Source organism: Epinephelus lanceolatus, chromosome 21 (genome assembly GCF_041903045.1).
Source record: "Epinephelus lanceolatus isolate andai-2023 chromosome 21, ASM4190304v1, whole genome shotgun sequence".
Lineage (NCBI taxonomy): Eukaryota > Metazoa > Chordata > Actinopteri > Perciformes > Serranidae > Epinephelus > Epinephelus lanceolatus.
Window position 1 is genome coordinate 15,921,679 of NC_135754.1, and position 14,424 is coordinate 15,936,102.

General features: G+C 41.2%; 1 protein-coding gene and 1 long non-coding RNA gene across 2 annotated transcripts in view; one reads left to right on the forward strand and one right to left on the reverse strand.

The window, feature by feature from the left end:
- Nucleotides 1–4,789: 4,789 nt before the first annotated feature.
- The window catches only part of LOC144459397 (uncharacterized), a 42,607-nt gene continuing 32,972 nt past the window's right edge, over nt 4,790–14,424 (reverse strand). The window contains exon 3 of the long non-coding RNA XR_013488376.1: nt 4,790–5,357. This is a non-coding gene — a long non-coding RNA (uncharacterized LOC144459397). The remainder of the gene's footprint in view (nt 5,358–14,424) is intronic.
- Nucleotides 8,588–12,267, forward strand: dlx4b (distal-less homeobox 4b). Its single transcript, XM_033611014.2, has 3 exons — nt 8,588–9,196; nt 9,992–10,185; nt 11,636–12,267. The coding sequence occupies exons 1-3, from the start codon at nt 8,875–8,877 to the stop codon at nt 11,888–11,890; spliced, it is 771 nt and encodes a 256-aa protein (XP_033466905.1). The 5' UTR covers nt 8,588–8,874; the 3' UTR covers nt 11,891–12,267.

Consider the following 14,424-nt stretch of genomic DNA (forward strand, 5'->3'; position numbering starts at 1 on the left):
TGATTTCATCGATTCTGTTTTTATTTATTTTTTTTCAATTATCAAAAGAAGGAGGCGATGTGGGGCAAGAATGCAGGCGGGGAGGGAGGCCGGGAGGGCGTGTTTTTGGTGAGGTTCAAAGATGATATGAGCAAGTCTCTCAGGCTTTGATGTTTCTTGGCAGGCTTCAGACAGCAACTGACAATCTGATGATCTGGGAGTACAGGCCCTTTTTAAATCCCCGACGCAGCCTGGCCCCAGTCGTCTCGCCCTCCAGTGACAAACGGTTTAATATGACAAGGTTAAACACCTGAAGCACTGCAGCAAAATGGTCACGACGAAGCCAAGGTCAGAGGAGCAAACTTGAAACGCTGCGCGGCTTAGTAGTTTACTATGACTGTTCACTTATTCATGCTTGTTTTACAGGTCTCCTCTACCTTTGGAAATGTATTCTTCAGGAAGAAAATGTCAAAATGATGGTGTTAATTAAAACTGTAATTAAAGCTGCCATGAGTAATAGTTTTTATATTAATGTATCACATGACTACCTGCATGTGAACGGTGTCGCTTTTAATGAAAAAACCTGTTGAGAATATTTACCTGGCTTTTCAGGTTTTCAGAGATTTCCTGCCTGAGGAAACAGGTATTTGTTTTGGTTTTCTGTCCACTGACTTTACTGTTTTGGTTCAGTCTCACTTCTCTCATCTGCAATTAGACCCATACAGGAAGCTGTTTCGGGTGTAAAAGCTCCAAAAAAAGCCAATGTGTGCTTCATGCTCAGCATTAAACAGCAAAGAAGCAAAGTTAGCAACTAGCATGAAAACACAGTGAAACATTTAGCAGCTAATGAGCCAGATGTTTCTCCCAGGAGATGGTGGAGACCAAACACAGAGCTACAAGACAATGAATATTGGACTGAACATTCATCAGATTTTCAGAGATTTACTGCCTCTTTTGAGTCTCTGTTTTTGTTTTCTGTCTTCTAACTTTACTATTTTGGTTCAGTCTCACTTCTCCCATTTGCATTTAGAAACATACAGGAAGCTGTTTTCAGTTTAAAAGCTCCAAAAATAGCCAATGTGCGCTTCCTGCTCAGCACCAAACAGCAAAGAGGCAAAGTTAGCAACTAACATGAAAACACAGTGGAACATTTAGCAGCTAACAAGCCAGATACTTATCTCAGGAGATGGTGGAGACCAAAAACAGAGCTACAAGACAATGATAATTGGACCGAACATTCATCAGGTGGACACAATTCTGACTTTTAATGAACACGCAATGTTGTTCGGGAACTGCTGGATGTGTTTTATAGCTAACTGTGTTAGCTAACAACTTCACCATATCAATTCAAAGGTGATAATGTGTTGGGATTGTGTTCATGGCTTGTTTCTGCTGCCCCCAAGTGGCCAAAAAAATCAGTTGTCATGGCGTTAAATATTTTCTTAACCATCTCCTTACTTTACCACCTAAAAATTCTTATAAACACATTTAATTATTTGGAGCAAACTCTTTAAATTTGTTCTTAAATTATATTTTCAGCTTTAAAATAACATTTAATTTGTTTAGGAATTATGGATAAATGTTAAGTAAAAAAGGAGGCTAAGCTTACACAGGCTTTGATTAAATGTTATAGTAAAGTAAATTTTCATTATGTTTGCTTTGTCACTGTCAACTTCCCCCTTTCCATTGTTTTCTTACATGAGGATACAGTGTTAACATTATTATGTATATTTGTTTTTTAGGACAGAATACTTAGGGTTTCACATCAATGGATTATCTTTTTAAAAAGTTCTAAGTAGATTGTATTAAAGATATCTGTAAATATTAAAAAACAAGGGAAACCCCAGGGAACAGTCCTTGAACTTGTCCAGGTTTTCACTTTTGATATTTTTCTGCTTTCTCCAGAAAACCTCCAGCAATCTGTGACTCTTTTTCTAAAAATGTGCACTGACTAAGGAGTTCTCACATGTAACGTACTCCCACGCTGCATGATGTAAAAAAAAAACAAAAACAAATGATACCTACAGCAGTCACATATCTTAACATCAGTTTGCCAAGTTTTTCTCTGAGAGACGCTGTCATTTGATCGGCAGCGTGTTATAGGCTGGGTGCTGTAGGGCCATTGTGTCCCATTGTAGGTCACAATGGAACTTAACACTTGACAGAGCCAGGGCTTGTTGTCAGGAGCTGAACTTGATCCTGTCAAGTTGTTCCCATTGAAGAGCTATAAAGAAAGGGCTTTGACCTTGCGGCTGTGCGAGCTCTGTATCAGGCCAAATATTAATTCTCTATTCAAAGGATATTCATGTGTAATAGAGGAGCTGCTGTGTGCTTCACTGGAAACTTGTTTTGACACGTAGGTCACATGTTTCTAAGATTCTCATCCTTTCTGATGTCAGGTAAGAGGATTGCGTCACTTAACCTGGCAACGCTGCCCAGATGACCCGTCCTGCTGCCTAGACAGATGTCCCATCCTCTGGGGGCTTTTCATCCCCGTCACCTCTGGCATTTTCAAACTGACGCTTGCCTCACACACTGTTGCCCTGCAGGACCACAAAAGGGGGCTTCACGTTACCCAGAGGGGCAGGTAACTTCAGATGGATAATCCTTGGACCTGGTAAACCGGTCTTTTAACAAGACCTACTGTCTAAACCTGGCAACCCTGAGCTGTGTGTCATTGTGTGTTGATTGGGTGTGCATGTGTGACTCCCCTGGGCAAATCATTGTCCGGTATGTTCAGTATTTCCACCTCCGTCTGTCAGCTGCTCCTAAGGGAGAGGGAAAACCAAAAAAAAAAAAAAAAACTATAAATGTTCTTTTCTTGATTTTTTTTTTTCTCGTCCAAACAGCTTGTTAAAGCTATGGGCCTTTCTGGCTTTTCGGGCATTGTGAGTCTTTTTTGGGGAGATTTATGGCTTGAAAACACTGTCTGTGCATTCTTCATACTTTATTTCCCTCACAAACGGTCTGAGTAGCTGTCCTTTGAAATCCTGCAGGAATGTAACGTCAGATGCCTCCTCAGATGCTTGTAAAGAGACAGTTAACCGACCCAGCAGCCCTGGCAGCTTGTGATGCCACTCCCCCAGTTGTTTTAACCTCATGTGAACTCATATGCCATCTCAGCCACCAGGCCTGGCAGGATCCTTGCGCAGAAACAGCCGTCTTCTCTCTCTGCCACTCCTGGAGCCGCTGCCACCCTCTTGTTGCCCCACTGAATCATGCCAGCTTCCAAGCTTTTGTTTTTCTACCCGCCTCCCCCCCTTGGTACTGGGGGCAAGATTTACAGTGGAAAAATATACTATATTTTTCCCCCCATGTTGAGGTGGTGAGTCTGGAATGTGTGTTTGGGCAAGATTTTTGTGAGGAGTGTGAAAAAACAACAGAGCTGTAAACACCAAGGGTAGACCCAGACTGGCTTCTTTGTTCCAGATGTGGAGCAGGCACACACTATTAGTGCGGCTCTAGCCAAGAGCACTGGGCTGGAACCCAACGCACTGCCACTACTGTCCCACTGGCTGTCCATCAGCTGGGCTCTGCCTGCATCTGTGTGGACAGGTTACTGCATAATTCTGCATGTGTGTGTGTGCCAGCGTGGTAAATGCGCGCTGGAGCCGCAACCAGACTGCTGAGGAAAGTTAGAAAAAAAAAATCACCAATGTGTAATTTAGACATATGACCGCCGCTCTCTCTACAAATGAAGGCGTTTAAATCAGATGCCCCGCGTGACACCGGGCTCAGGTTGCAGCAGAGTGGCTTATATGCGTATTACGCGTAAAGGATTCCAGACGAGGCCTCCATATTCAACCAATCAATTAAAAGTTTAAGTCGAACAGTCAGCGGCAGTGGGCGATGCTGCTGTCATCCGCTGTCTGGGAACAATTATGCCCAATGATGAATTCAAAGCTCGAGCCCCAAGACCAGACACACTCCGCCATTTCCCACGCAATAGCGCTCACTTTTTTTTTTATAGCAGGTTAATTGATTGTGTTCTTTTTATTTGTTTTTATCATTTATCTAATTCGCGCGCGCCCGATCTAATTGTCTCTTCTTTTTAATTGTGCCACAATGATGACAAATGCCTTATTAATTATGTTGTTTTTGTTTTTGCTTTTGAATCGACTTAGTTTGCCGGTAAAATCCGCGCTTTGAGGGTTTTACAAAACAATGCAGGTGAACGGTGAATGTGCATGCGTAAGGGGCTTTTTTTTACCGTCAAATTTATAATTCAAACAGAATTAATAAATGACAAATTAAAATAGAATTAAAATAATTATTTTTTTTCTGCTTGACATTTTCCTTATTTCCTTATTTGGAAACATATTTGCAGAGGCAAGTTCAGATTTTCTTTTAATTACTTTTTGCATTTTTTATAATATATATTAAATATTGACCATCCTTTTAAGTCCAAACACTACTGGAAATTAATTATGGACTTCTTTTTTTTTTTTAAAAATCAAATTTTTAAATTGTATTTTACTTTAATGTATCACATTGTAAGTTCAAAAAAGATCATTTAAAGGTATTAAAAAGTCTAAACTATATGAAAACACTTAGTTTTTTTTTATATTTTCACAAGCAGCAGCACATTAAAATTCACATTTTAATTAAAGTTTAATATTTGCAGACCAAAAAAATGGAAAATGCATACAATCCATACCTCAAATACGTTCATTTTAATAAGAAACATAAAATGAAAATAATGACACTTTTGGAAATTGGGATATTTTAATGTTTATTTCAAATCTTAAATAAAATTTTTAAAAAGTAGAAATAAATGACATATATTTTCGTAACTGTAGTCTTTAAAACTAAAGAGTCCTCACCACAATCAATCAAAATTACGAGTGCAGTAAAAACCTCTCACCTTTAAGCTGTCACTTCACACCTGCAGCATGCAATTATAGTTAATGTTTATTTTTAAAGGCACAACTTAAAACGCCATAAACACAATAATCAATAAACCAGTCAATCCAATTTATGGCAGGTGTCTATTTAGTACAGTAGGAACAGAAATTAGAAACATAATAAAGATTACATTACTTAATTAGCTAAAGTAAATGACATAACAAAGAAGCCAATAAATAGGTGTGTTACTTTTCTAATCAGCTGAGCCAGTGTGTGAAAACTTGATCTGCATCTGTGCCAAGAGCTTCACACATGAGCAACATTGATCATGTAACACCAGTGAACTCTCTGGGCCCTCGCAGGGCTGCCAGTGCACACACACACACACATATCAGCCGCAACGTGGCTGCACTTGTGGAATGAGACGCTGGCCGTGCAGATATTAGTGTTCACTGTGTGATGGCGCCTGGAGGAAAGATTAGGCCGTTCATCCTCTGCTCTGCTCGGGCTCCTCCTCTGCTCCCTTCTCTTTCCTGAGGCAAAAAACAGAGTTAAAAAAAATAAGTAAATCCTATTGTTTGTGTTGGCTTTGCAGAAGGATTGGAAAACAGCTGCTTTGTACAGTTGTAGGTGTTTCAGTGACAGACGAAGGGAACTGGACTAATCAGAAAAGGATATGTTGATATAAAAGCAAAGCAGGGAAGGAAGTGGGTCCATGTGGGGAGAATGTTCATACCCAAAAGTATAAAGACATACATTAAAAATCAATATACATGATTAAATTTATATCTGGTTTTCATCTGGTTTGAAATGTGCACTTTTTTGGGGGGTTGTGTTTTCATGTTTCTCACGGCTTGTCCGCACTTTGATGCATTTTCTGGTGGGATAATTGTGTCAAAACCACACCTCAGCTTCATCATGGTGCACTGCTGAAATGGGACATGTGGGCCTTTCTTCGTGTCTATTTTGTGGTGAGCTGAGCCTGTGATAATAAATCCTGGCATCCTGTCGGGGTCGTGGACTGTCAGTGGATTTGCATGCGGGCCCTCGGCTCAGGCCCCAGCAACAGAGGGTTACTTGTAAAACATGATGTGCCAGTGGGGAAGATCACAGCCTTGGCAGTTGCCTGGGAATGTGCTCTCGGATTGTACACAAAGAATGCTGTCACTCTGCATCAGAGCTGCGTGATGGACAAACTTGACTGGCGTGTGCGTGTGTGCGAGAGAGAGAACACACACCTATGTGAGACACACCTCTGCAGACACATGCATCGAGCAGCTGAGTAGACGCCAGTGAGTCTGGGCTGCATTCGGGAGTGTGACTGTTTTCAACATCATCCCTTTGCGTGTATTAAGACAGCCACGGCAGGGACTCATCCCTGCCCTATGACTGCAGGGCTCGCCTTTGTTCTTCACCCGTAATACAGACATAATTACAAGCCTTAAAGAGCCTCCTTCACCTTACCTCCTCTCGCTCCCTCTCTGCCTCATACACCTCCTGTGCCCACACCTTGGGCCCTTGCACGGTTTTGACAGATTCTCACATCCAGGACTCAATCCTCTGCATTCAGCCGCTGAAGTGCCTCACAAGAGAGCTGCACACATTTGCCCATAGGCCTCTATGTCTTCAAAGCTGCTGCGTTTGTCTTCATTTGGCCTCCCTGATCCTATTCATCTGTCAGAAAGTGTGACTTTCCTGTGAACTGTTGTTGTCCCATTGCTGACATACGCTCTTGCTCCTATAGCAACAAAAATCTCTCAGTCACTTGGTAAAAATAATGCCACCATAATTCCAACACCAATAACGCTGCAGTAAATTCCTAATAGACAAAGCCACAGCATTCTCCCATGATATAATCTCCCAGTGAGGATTTACAGCTGTGACTGTGTGAAACTTGCGCCCACAATATGAAACTGGCCTCTCAGCAGCCTTCTTTTTTTTTTTTTTTTTTTTTTTTTTTTTTTATTGTGACTGAAATTTTACTATGATAATAATTTGTGGCTTTGTTCTGGCTGGCTGCATGGCTGAGGCCTGTGGGGGAATCGGGAAGCGGTCCAGCCCCCAGCAGGCCTTTTTAGAGTTGCCGCTGGATTCCCAGTAGTTGCAGGCAGGGTAGGACATGACCAAAATGAAGGGGTTGGACAGCAGCTCAGCACCACGCTCAACCCACCAAACACTCCGCTTATAATTTGCAAGCTTCCATGTGATCCAGCCGAGATGAAATGTGTATCGACACATGACGGACTCTATTTATTGAGAATACAGCAACAGGATATCCACTCCTCTCTCCTCCCTCCTCCACCTGTGGATTGACTCTGCTTGAGAGCGAGTCAACAGAGACTGAAATATGGAGACAGGGTTGCTCTTTGAGCCTGTGGTCACCATTTTCTACCCCCCCCCCACAAACTCCCACACACTATATCCACATGCACCTTGTGTGTGTTTTGCTGACTGTGCAGTTTGCACCACACTCCCGCCCTCTTTTGGCAGGTTTGTGTTTGCCTTATTTTTTACAAAGCTTGACATTTAGGTAGAAATAATGTGAGTGACGTGTGGGCTGAGTATTTTTGTTTCATGTAAAACTGGAATCAAACATCCTGTTGGATGGAGAGTTTCTTGTCCTTCTGTCACCTGCAGGGTGAAATATCCATCTCCATTAGTTTTCCAGTAATCAAACTAATTATGTAATGAAGCCTTAATCCAGCTGCTTTTTAAATGGTGTCATTTGATATATATATACTCCTGCACTGGTGCTATTTTTTAATTAGGGTTACTGTACCACAGTTATTACTTAATTTGGCTGGTGCTGAGTGTGAGATGAGCTGTAAAAATGTGTCCTTTAAACAAGCCTGAGTCAATCAAAGCATGCTAGAGTAGATTCCTTTTATGTTTCTTTGATTTTTCTGCAATAATTTTCATCTGAATCTTTGTTTACTGTCTTTTTTTGTCTTTCCATGAGTTGTGAGTTGATAAAACTGTGAATGCTTGCTGCACAATTAAAACAGCAAAATCCCAAACATCAGAAAAGTGTTTCATCAGTGATCGCGAGATTTTGGAGACAGTGTGAAACTCTTTATAGTGCGTTAATGTTTCATTAGCCGGCGCCACGGTGGGAAATTATGTTCTAATACATGTTAAAAATCATGAATCAACCTGTTTGTCATCTATTCGTTGAAAGCAATGCGGGGTGTCTAATAAACTTGGCGAATGATTATTAAAACTTTTATTAAGATAAAGGAATTTAAACTATTTTTGGCGAGAATTACGCGCAGGAACTTAAACGAAATAATGCCAAATCTCATTTTATTTGAGTTATTAACGCCAAATATAATGAAGCTAATAGGTTTAACTGTTATTCATATTGTATATGCTCATACATTAGCCACTGCATTTGTTATTTTCATGCAAATCATATCCATAAACGCATATTTTTGGCCACACTAATAATCTTGTAACTCAACTAAATTGTCTTAATAACAAAGATTTTTTCATGCTGAAAAATTTGAATAAATCTTATCATTATTTCCATAAGGTATTTAATCTCCTGGCGCAGGTATGTTTTCAGCAAAAAAAAGCTAATATTAATTTACGCTTTAACGCATTTTAAACGACTTAAAATGTCCACATATGATCAAATATTTTAATAATCTACAGAAGGAGGTTCCTGCTCGCTGCAGAGCTGCATCCTCTATCATATGTTAATGAAGTTAATGGTGGAGCTCCAGTGACAGCTGGCTGCTGAAGACCAATCAGAGGGCTCGCAGATGGAAGGCAGTATGTTGGAGGCTCTGCAGGCAGGAGGTGTTTGAAGAACTATGTCAGCTCCTCCAATGATGTAAAGAAGGATCCCTTTCGCTTTTATTCGATTTATTTTTTTGCCTCCTAAACACTTGTGAACATGCACGCTGTAACTTATTACCGCGGGGAGCTTTTTTTCACCAGCAAAGCTTTGGACTTAAGTGTGGATTTGCTCCAGGTTTTCCTCGCTGCCCGACACAACTCATGAAAGCCTCCTCAGAGCGACGGGTTTATGGACTCGCGTATTAGCTAATGATGTCTATGGGTTTCATGCCTGACAGTCTGAATGCCTCAGATCCCTCCAAATCGGCCTTCCTAGAGTTTGGCCACGGACATCCGGCGCACCAGCAGCACTCCCCCGGACTCTCCCACATTTACCCCGTCCATGGCTTGCACGCTGCTGGGCATTCCCAGCATGAAAGTCCTTTTCCTGGCAGCGCTTCCTACGGCCGCTCTTTGGGCTACGCCTACCCCGGCGCGGTGAACGCTCATCCCCCGTCTGCATACATGCCCTACCAGCACAGCAATCACAGCAACAGCAGCAGCCTGGCTCACAGCAGATTAGAGCACACAGGTATGTGAGAAATATCGAGCTAAACTGTTGCATCAGTATGAAATTCTGATTTGGTATTATGCGCAATTACGCACAAGGCGCCAATTTTCCTTTTGAGAAAAAATCCTCCACTTACAAGTTAAGCAAATAAACAAAATAAAAATGGTTTATTTCACATGTAATGTCTTACATTGAATGTTTAACTAAGGTGGATGTCAGCAGACTCACTGTTGTCCAAACAAGGCCTAGCATTCACACCAGCGCCTCTCAGGGATGCTCCCTCTTTACCACTCATGTTATATAATGAAGGCAGATGGTGCCATTAATTTTATTGACCATAATTTTCTGCGGGTAAGTCCAATTATAGCCCGTGTATCCCGGGCCTACCTCAGGAACTCGTGTTTTACCCTCATTGTTAGCGCACATTGACAAAACGATTCCAGAAAACAGCAGCAGTCCTCTCATGTCTGTGTCATGTAATAAAACCAGAATCAGACCATTTATGGACATGGGATTTTTATTAGCTCTAATATGATAGTAATTTTAAAAATAAGGTATGTTTTTTGGCGTCCAGGCCTTGGAAGAGTTGTATTTATGGCATGCAGAGCGCGGCCTGTGAGGGACTATATGTTTCTTGTTTGTACTCAATCAGAGCTCTGCAGCTGTTTGACATGGTAGATTTCGTTTTCTTAGAAAATCAGGAAAAGTCTGCTCAAATGTGATTTATTTTTGTCTTGACCCACAGCATGCAATAATACAATATATACATCAAAACTCTCCTTATTTAATCCCATTTCTTCTCTTTCAATCTGCAAGATCGCGAGAAATCCACGCAGATTGAGAGCAGGGACATCCGTCTAAATGGCAAAGGGAAGAAAATCCGAAAACCTCGGACCATCTACTCCAGTCTGCAGCTGCAGGCTCTGCACCAGCGCTTCCAGCAGACCCAGTACCTGGCCTTACCGGAGCGCGCCGACCTGGCGGCCAAACTGGGACTCACCCAGACTCAGGTGGGCCTTTATCTCATGCAGCCAGAAGGCCATGAATGCATCAGGAAAAATGTAGGGTGTGGGATCGAAGCTATTGCACAATATTAGAATATATTTAATGAAGGTAATTAATGAGGCTGCGCTTAATAATTCTAATATTATTCAGCCAGTAGCACAAGGCCTGCTATATTTAGCATTTTATTAAATTGAATTACAGGAATAATATTTTTTAAATTTAATTTAAACTTAGAGCAGAGTGAATTAAAATATCACCAGGAGAAAGTGGATGTTGCGTTTGAAGGCTTGGAAAGCAACCCTCTTATTTGCTGTATTATTAAGGATCAGGGCGCATCAGGAGATCAAATGAGAAACCAAATTGTTGTGATTTGTAACTCGAGCCTTTAATGCATGCCTTATTTACTGTGCTTAATTTCGTGGCTGTATTTTCCTTTGTCAGACCTGGTCCCTGAAGTGCTCTCTGAATGGAGCAAAACCGCAGTTACAAAATTATTAAAAGAAATAAAAGGAAAAATCAGTCATTACAGGCCTGCAGAATTAGAGGTTGTCAGCTTTTTAAAAGTGTTTTGCAATTGTTTATTATGAAATTAAAAACATCTTATATAGGCTTTAATTAAATGTATTTTTAATGCGTATTTGCGCGCAGTTTCTGAATTGTTAGGAAAAGCAACATTGGAATGATTCCACGCGCATATGTAAACATATTTTGGAAACAAACAGGTGCACGTGTCGCTGTCAACTTATCATTCTCAGCTAGAACAAAAAAGAGATCTTAGATGACACCTTACTACGCCACTAATTTGTTTGACTGTTGTTTGAAGTTTCAAAATAAGAGATACATAAATGAATGGACTCTGTCATCTGAGCTGCCTCCTGCACATTTGTCTTAATCCCTAAATCTGCAGCGATTATCTCCCACTTCTCCGCTGCCTTTGGTGCTGTTGTTGCTCTGATGTTTATGGAGTGTTTCATTTGGGGGCTTTTTGATGCCATTTATGACTCTTCGCGCCATTGTTCTGGTGTAAAAATAGCCATCTTATTTTTGGGAGTCAGCAGAAAGTGCGAGTGACCTACCGCAGCGTTGTGTTTTTATTTCACAACACACTCAGTCTCGGCTTGTTGCTGTCACACTCATGCACCATTGGACTCATAAAGCAGCGAACAATAAGAGAGCTCAGTTTTAATGCATTACAAAGTGCCACTCATCCATGAGGCTGAGTTGCTAACAATAGTAGTAGTAGGCCTGAGATTTGCAGAAACAACACAAAGAAGATGAGAGTTATGGGGGTTTAATTGCGCACAATATTCACTTCAAGCCAATTCTGAGAAGAGTATTAAGTTTAATTGTGGGAAATATGCTTATAAAATCATTTTGAGACATAATTTCCTTTTATATTTCTGATTATTGTTAACCGCAGTGACAATTATGTGTAATTTCTCCCTTTTTTTTTAGGTGAAAATATGGTTTCAGAATAAACGCTCCAAGTATAAAAAGATCATGAAGCATGGCAGCGGATCAGAGGGAGAACATCTCCACAGCACTAGCTCCATCTCCCCGTGCTCGCCCGGCTTGCCCCAACTTTGGGAGGTTTCCATGGCGAACAAAGGAGCCCAAATGCACCCAAACAATTACATGAACAGTTTTGGTCACTGGTATCCAAACCACCATCCTCATCAGGACGCGGTGCCCAGGCCTCAGATGATGTGAGTGGACTGTTTTTTTGGGCGCTCGGCCTTTCTGAAGCGCACTTCACACTGAACTTGCTCCCGAGGCCTCCTCTCAGAACTGAAATATGTGTTTAATAGATCGTGTTCAGATTCTTTGTATTTTGTGTGCGTTTTCAATTTTCACAGCAAATTTCAACCAGGCATCAAAAATATTTTTTTTTTAGATTTCTCATAATGTCACTGCAACTTCTGGCGCACGGCCTCAACTCACTGAAACGTGTGATTCAGTGTGTGCAGTTTGACGAGAGACTCTGGATTAAAGGCATTTAACAACATATTTTGTCTGTTAGAGTTTCAGCTGCATGGTCCAACACATTCTGAGCATTTTGCAAATAAATAGCTGTTGGATTTACATTATTTTGATGGATATCTTGTGTTTGTTTTGGTTGCTGCTTTATCAGACAAATGTTTTCCCTGTCAGATATTTTGAAAGTCAAATAGATGAGTGTGTGATTTTATTTATCAGACCGTACAAGAGCCGCTGACTGCTTACGCAAGTCTTGATGACCCGCGAAGAAAAGGCGTCCCTGATCTGTGGATAAAATGCAGTATCTCGAGTCTGGCTTACTCTGATGTTCAGAGTTGTGCTAATAACTCACAGCTCAGCACAAATAATTCATAGCTGAGACATCAGCTGTCTCGTGTCCATCAACAACCTGCAGATCTGCTCTGATTTCGCCAGTCAGATTTTGTCAAAACACCTGCGGATTGATTCCTGATGAGAGTAAAAAATATTGGTTGCTTATATCCTATCCACAGTCAGATTAGTAGCTTTCATGTTTTGGGATTATTACTTCAAATTTAAAGCTAACAGACTGTCCATAAATTAAAGAAAAAATATCTCCCAGCGTGGTAAAACAAAGGGGGTGTAGGGTGCCACCTTTACGCACGGTGTTTGTGTGCGATGTAACTTTTGCGCACGTACAAATAGGCTATGACAACTCGTGTCTTTTAAATCTCTCTTAAAATTTCAAAGTTATGATTGCAACAAAGCAAAGTGATATTTCAGCAAATTTTAAATATCTAGGAGACATTTATATATAAAATATTCACACGGAAAGAAGGACTTTTCGTCTACTTTTAAAGAGGGCCCAACTCTTCACCACATGCCGTGAGGAGAGCAGAAAGCACGTGCGAACCAGCATTTTAAAGATCCCCCCTTCACCCTCGCCTCGAGTGAGCTCAAACACAAAAGTCGCCGTTGTCATAATAAGATGACAAATGGCCACGCCATCCCTCTAATAAACTTGCGCCTGATTTACAGTCGTTTGCACTGATTTGCACATTCTGGCGCTTCCGCTGTTTAAACACGGAAAATTAGCTATTTATATCTTTGCAGACACACTGGCCAAATCTGCTCTGATGCCTTTGATTACATTAGAGGCTGAGTCTGATTAATGAAGCCGAATAGTGCCTTAAAGAAACACCCAGCGACTTCTTTTTGTCTTTTTTCATTTATCACTCTGCTGTCTGGCAAACATTAGATACAATCTGTCTGATGTCACCCACACAGGGATTAGAAAAATAATCCTATATGCTGTTTTAAGGGAGATATTTTCTCCTAATATTACTAATAATTCTGGGAATCTATTAAAGTACAGTATATTTTTATTTCAGGTGTTGCTCTTCATGTATGATGTCATTTTAAAGGGGCATGACATCCAGTCTGTGAGGGTGCTCACACCTCTTGCTTCAGCAGAGAGCTTCGTAATTCAAAAACTAGATTTAACCAGGTCAAGTAAATGCCAGTAAAATAATTCGTAACTATAATTGTGCACATTTTTCACTGAGGGTGTGGCACCGCTGTTATTTTTCACATGAAGAACACACTGTTTAATTACAGCAAAGCCACTCTGGATACTCACACATCTTCTTGCATTCAAAATGATCATACCCACATCTAACATGCAAGCTGCTATGACCACTGTGTCAGCAGTCACACAGGCTACATACAGTCCTGTCTTACCTTTAGTCTTGTTCAGGAGGTCTAAAGCCTGCAGTGGTGAGCCCCTGAAGAACAAAAGCCACATCAGAGCCCTGTGTTTTCACTCCTCCAAGCTGATTTTCTCACATAACGACAAGCATTGTGTTACATTAACATCTCCTTCTTTATATATATACACCCCTCGTGCCCTTTTTCCTCATTCCTGCATCATTATGCGCCTTGTTAAACATGCAGGCCCGGGGAAGAAGAGGCAAGTGACGGGGCATCAGGGAAAATTATAGGCAATTTCACATCTCCAGATTAGAATAATGGCTTGTGGAGTTGGACAGACAGAGTAGGACCTTTCAAACGGGGGGCCAATTATCATGCAGGCAGATTGAAGGGAAAAGTGAAAAGGCTCCTCGTGTAACAGACAAGCAAAGAGGAGGGGACGCAGGGCTGCGAGATGGGTTGAAGGGTAATGATAAAGGCAAATCTGACTGTATCGACGCTGCGGACGGTCGCAGTTATCAGATACCGAGGTGTCTGATGGGTTTTAATTCCAGGATAGCAATAAGAAGGGAAATAGC

Coding starts and splice junctions, on each gene's coding strand:
- dlx4b (XM_033611014.2), top strand. CDS start 8,875: ATGATGTCTATGGGTTTCATGCCTGACAGTCTGAATGCCTCAGATCCC. Junction 9,197..9,991: donor CAGCAGATTAGAGCACACAG/GTATGTGAGAAA, acceptor TCAATCTGCAAG/ATCGCGAGAAATCCACGCAG. Junction 10,186..11,635: donor TGGGACTCACCCAGACTCAG/GTGGGCCTTTAT, acceptor CTTTTTTTTTAG/GTGAAAATATGGTTTCAGAA.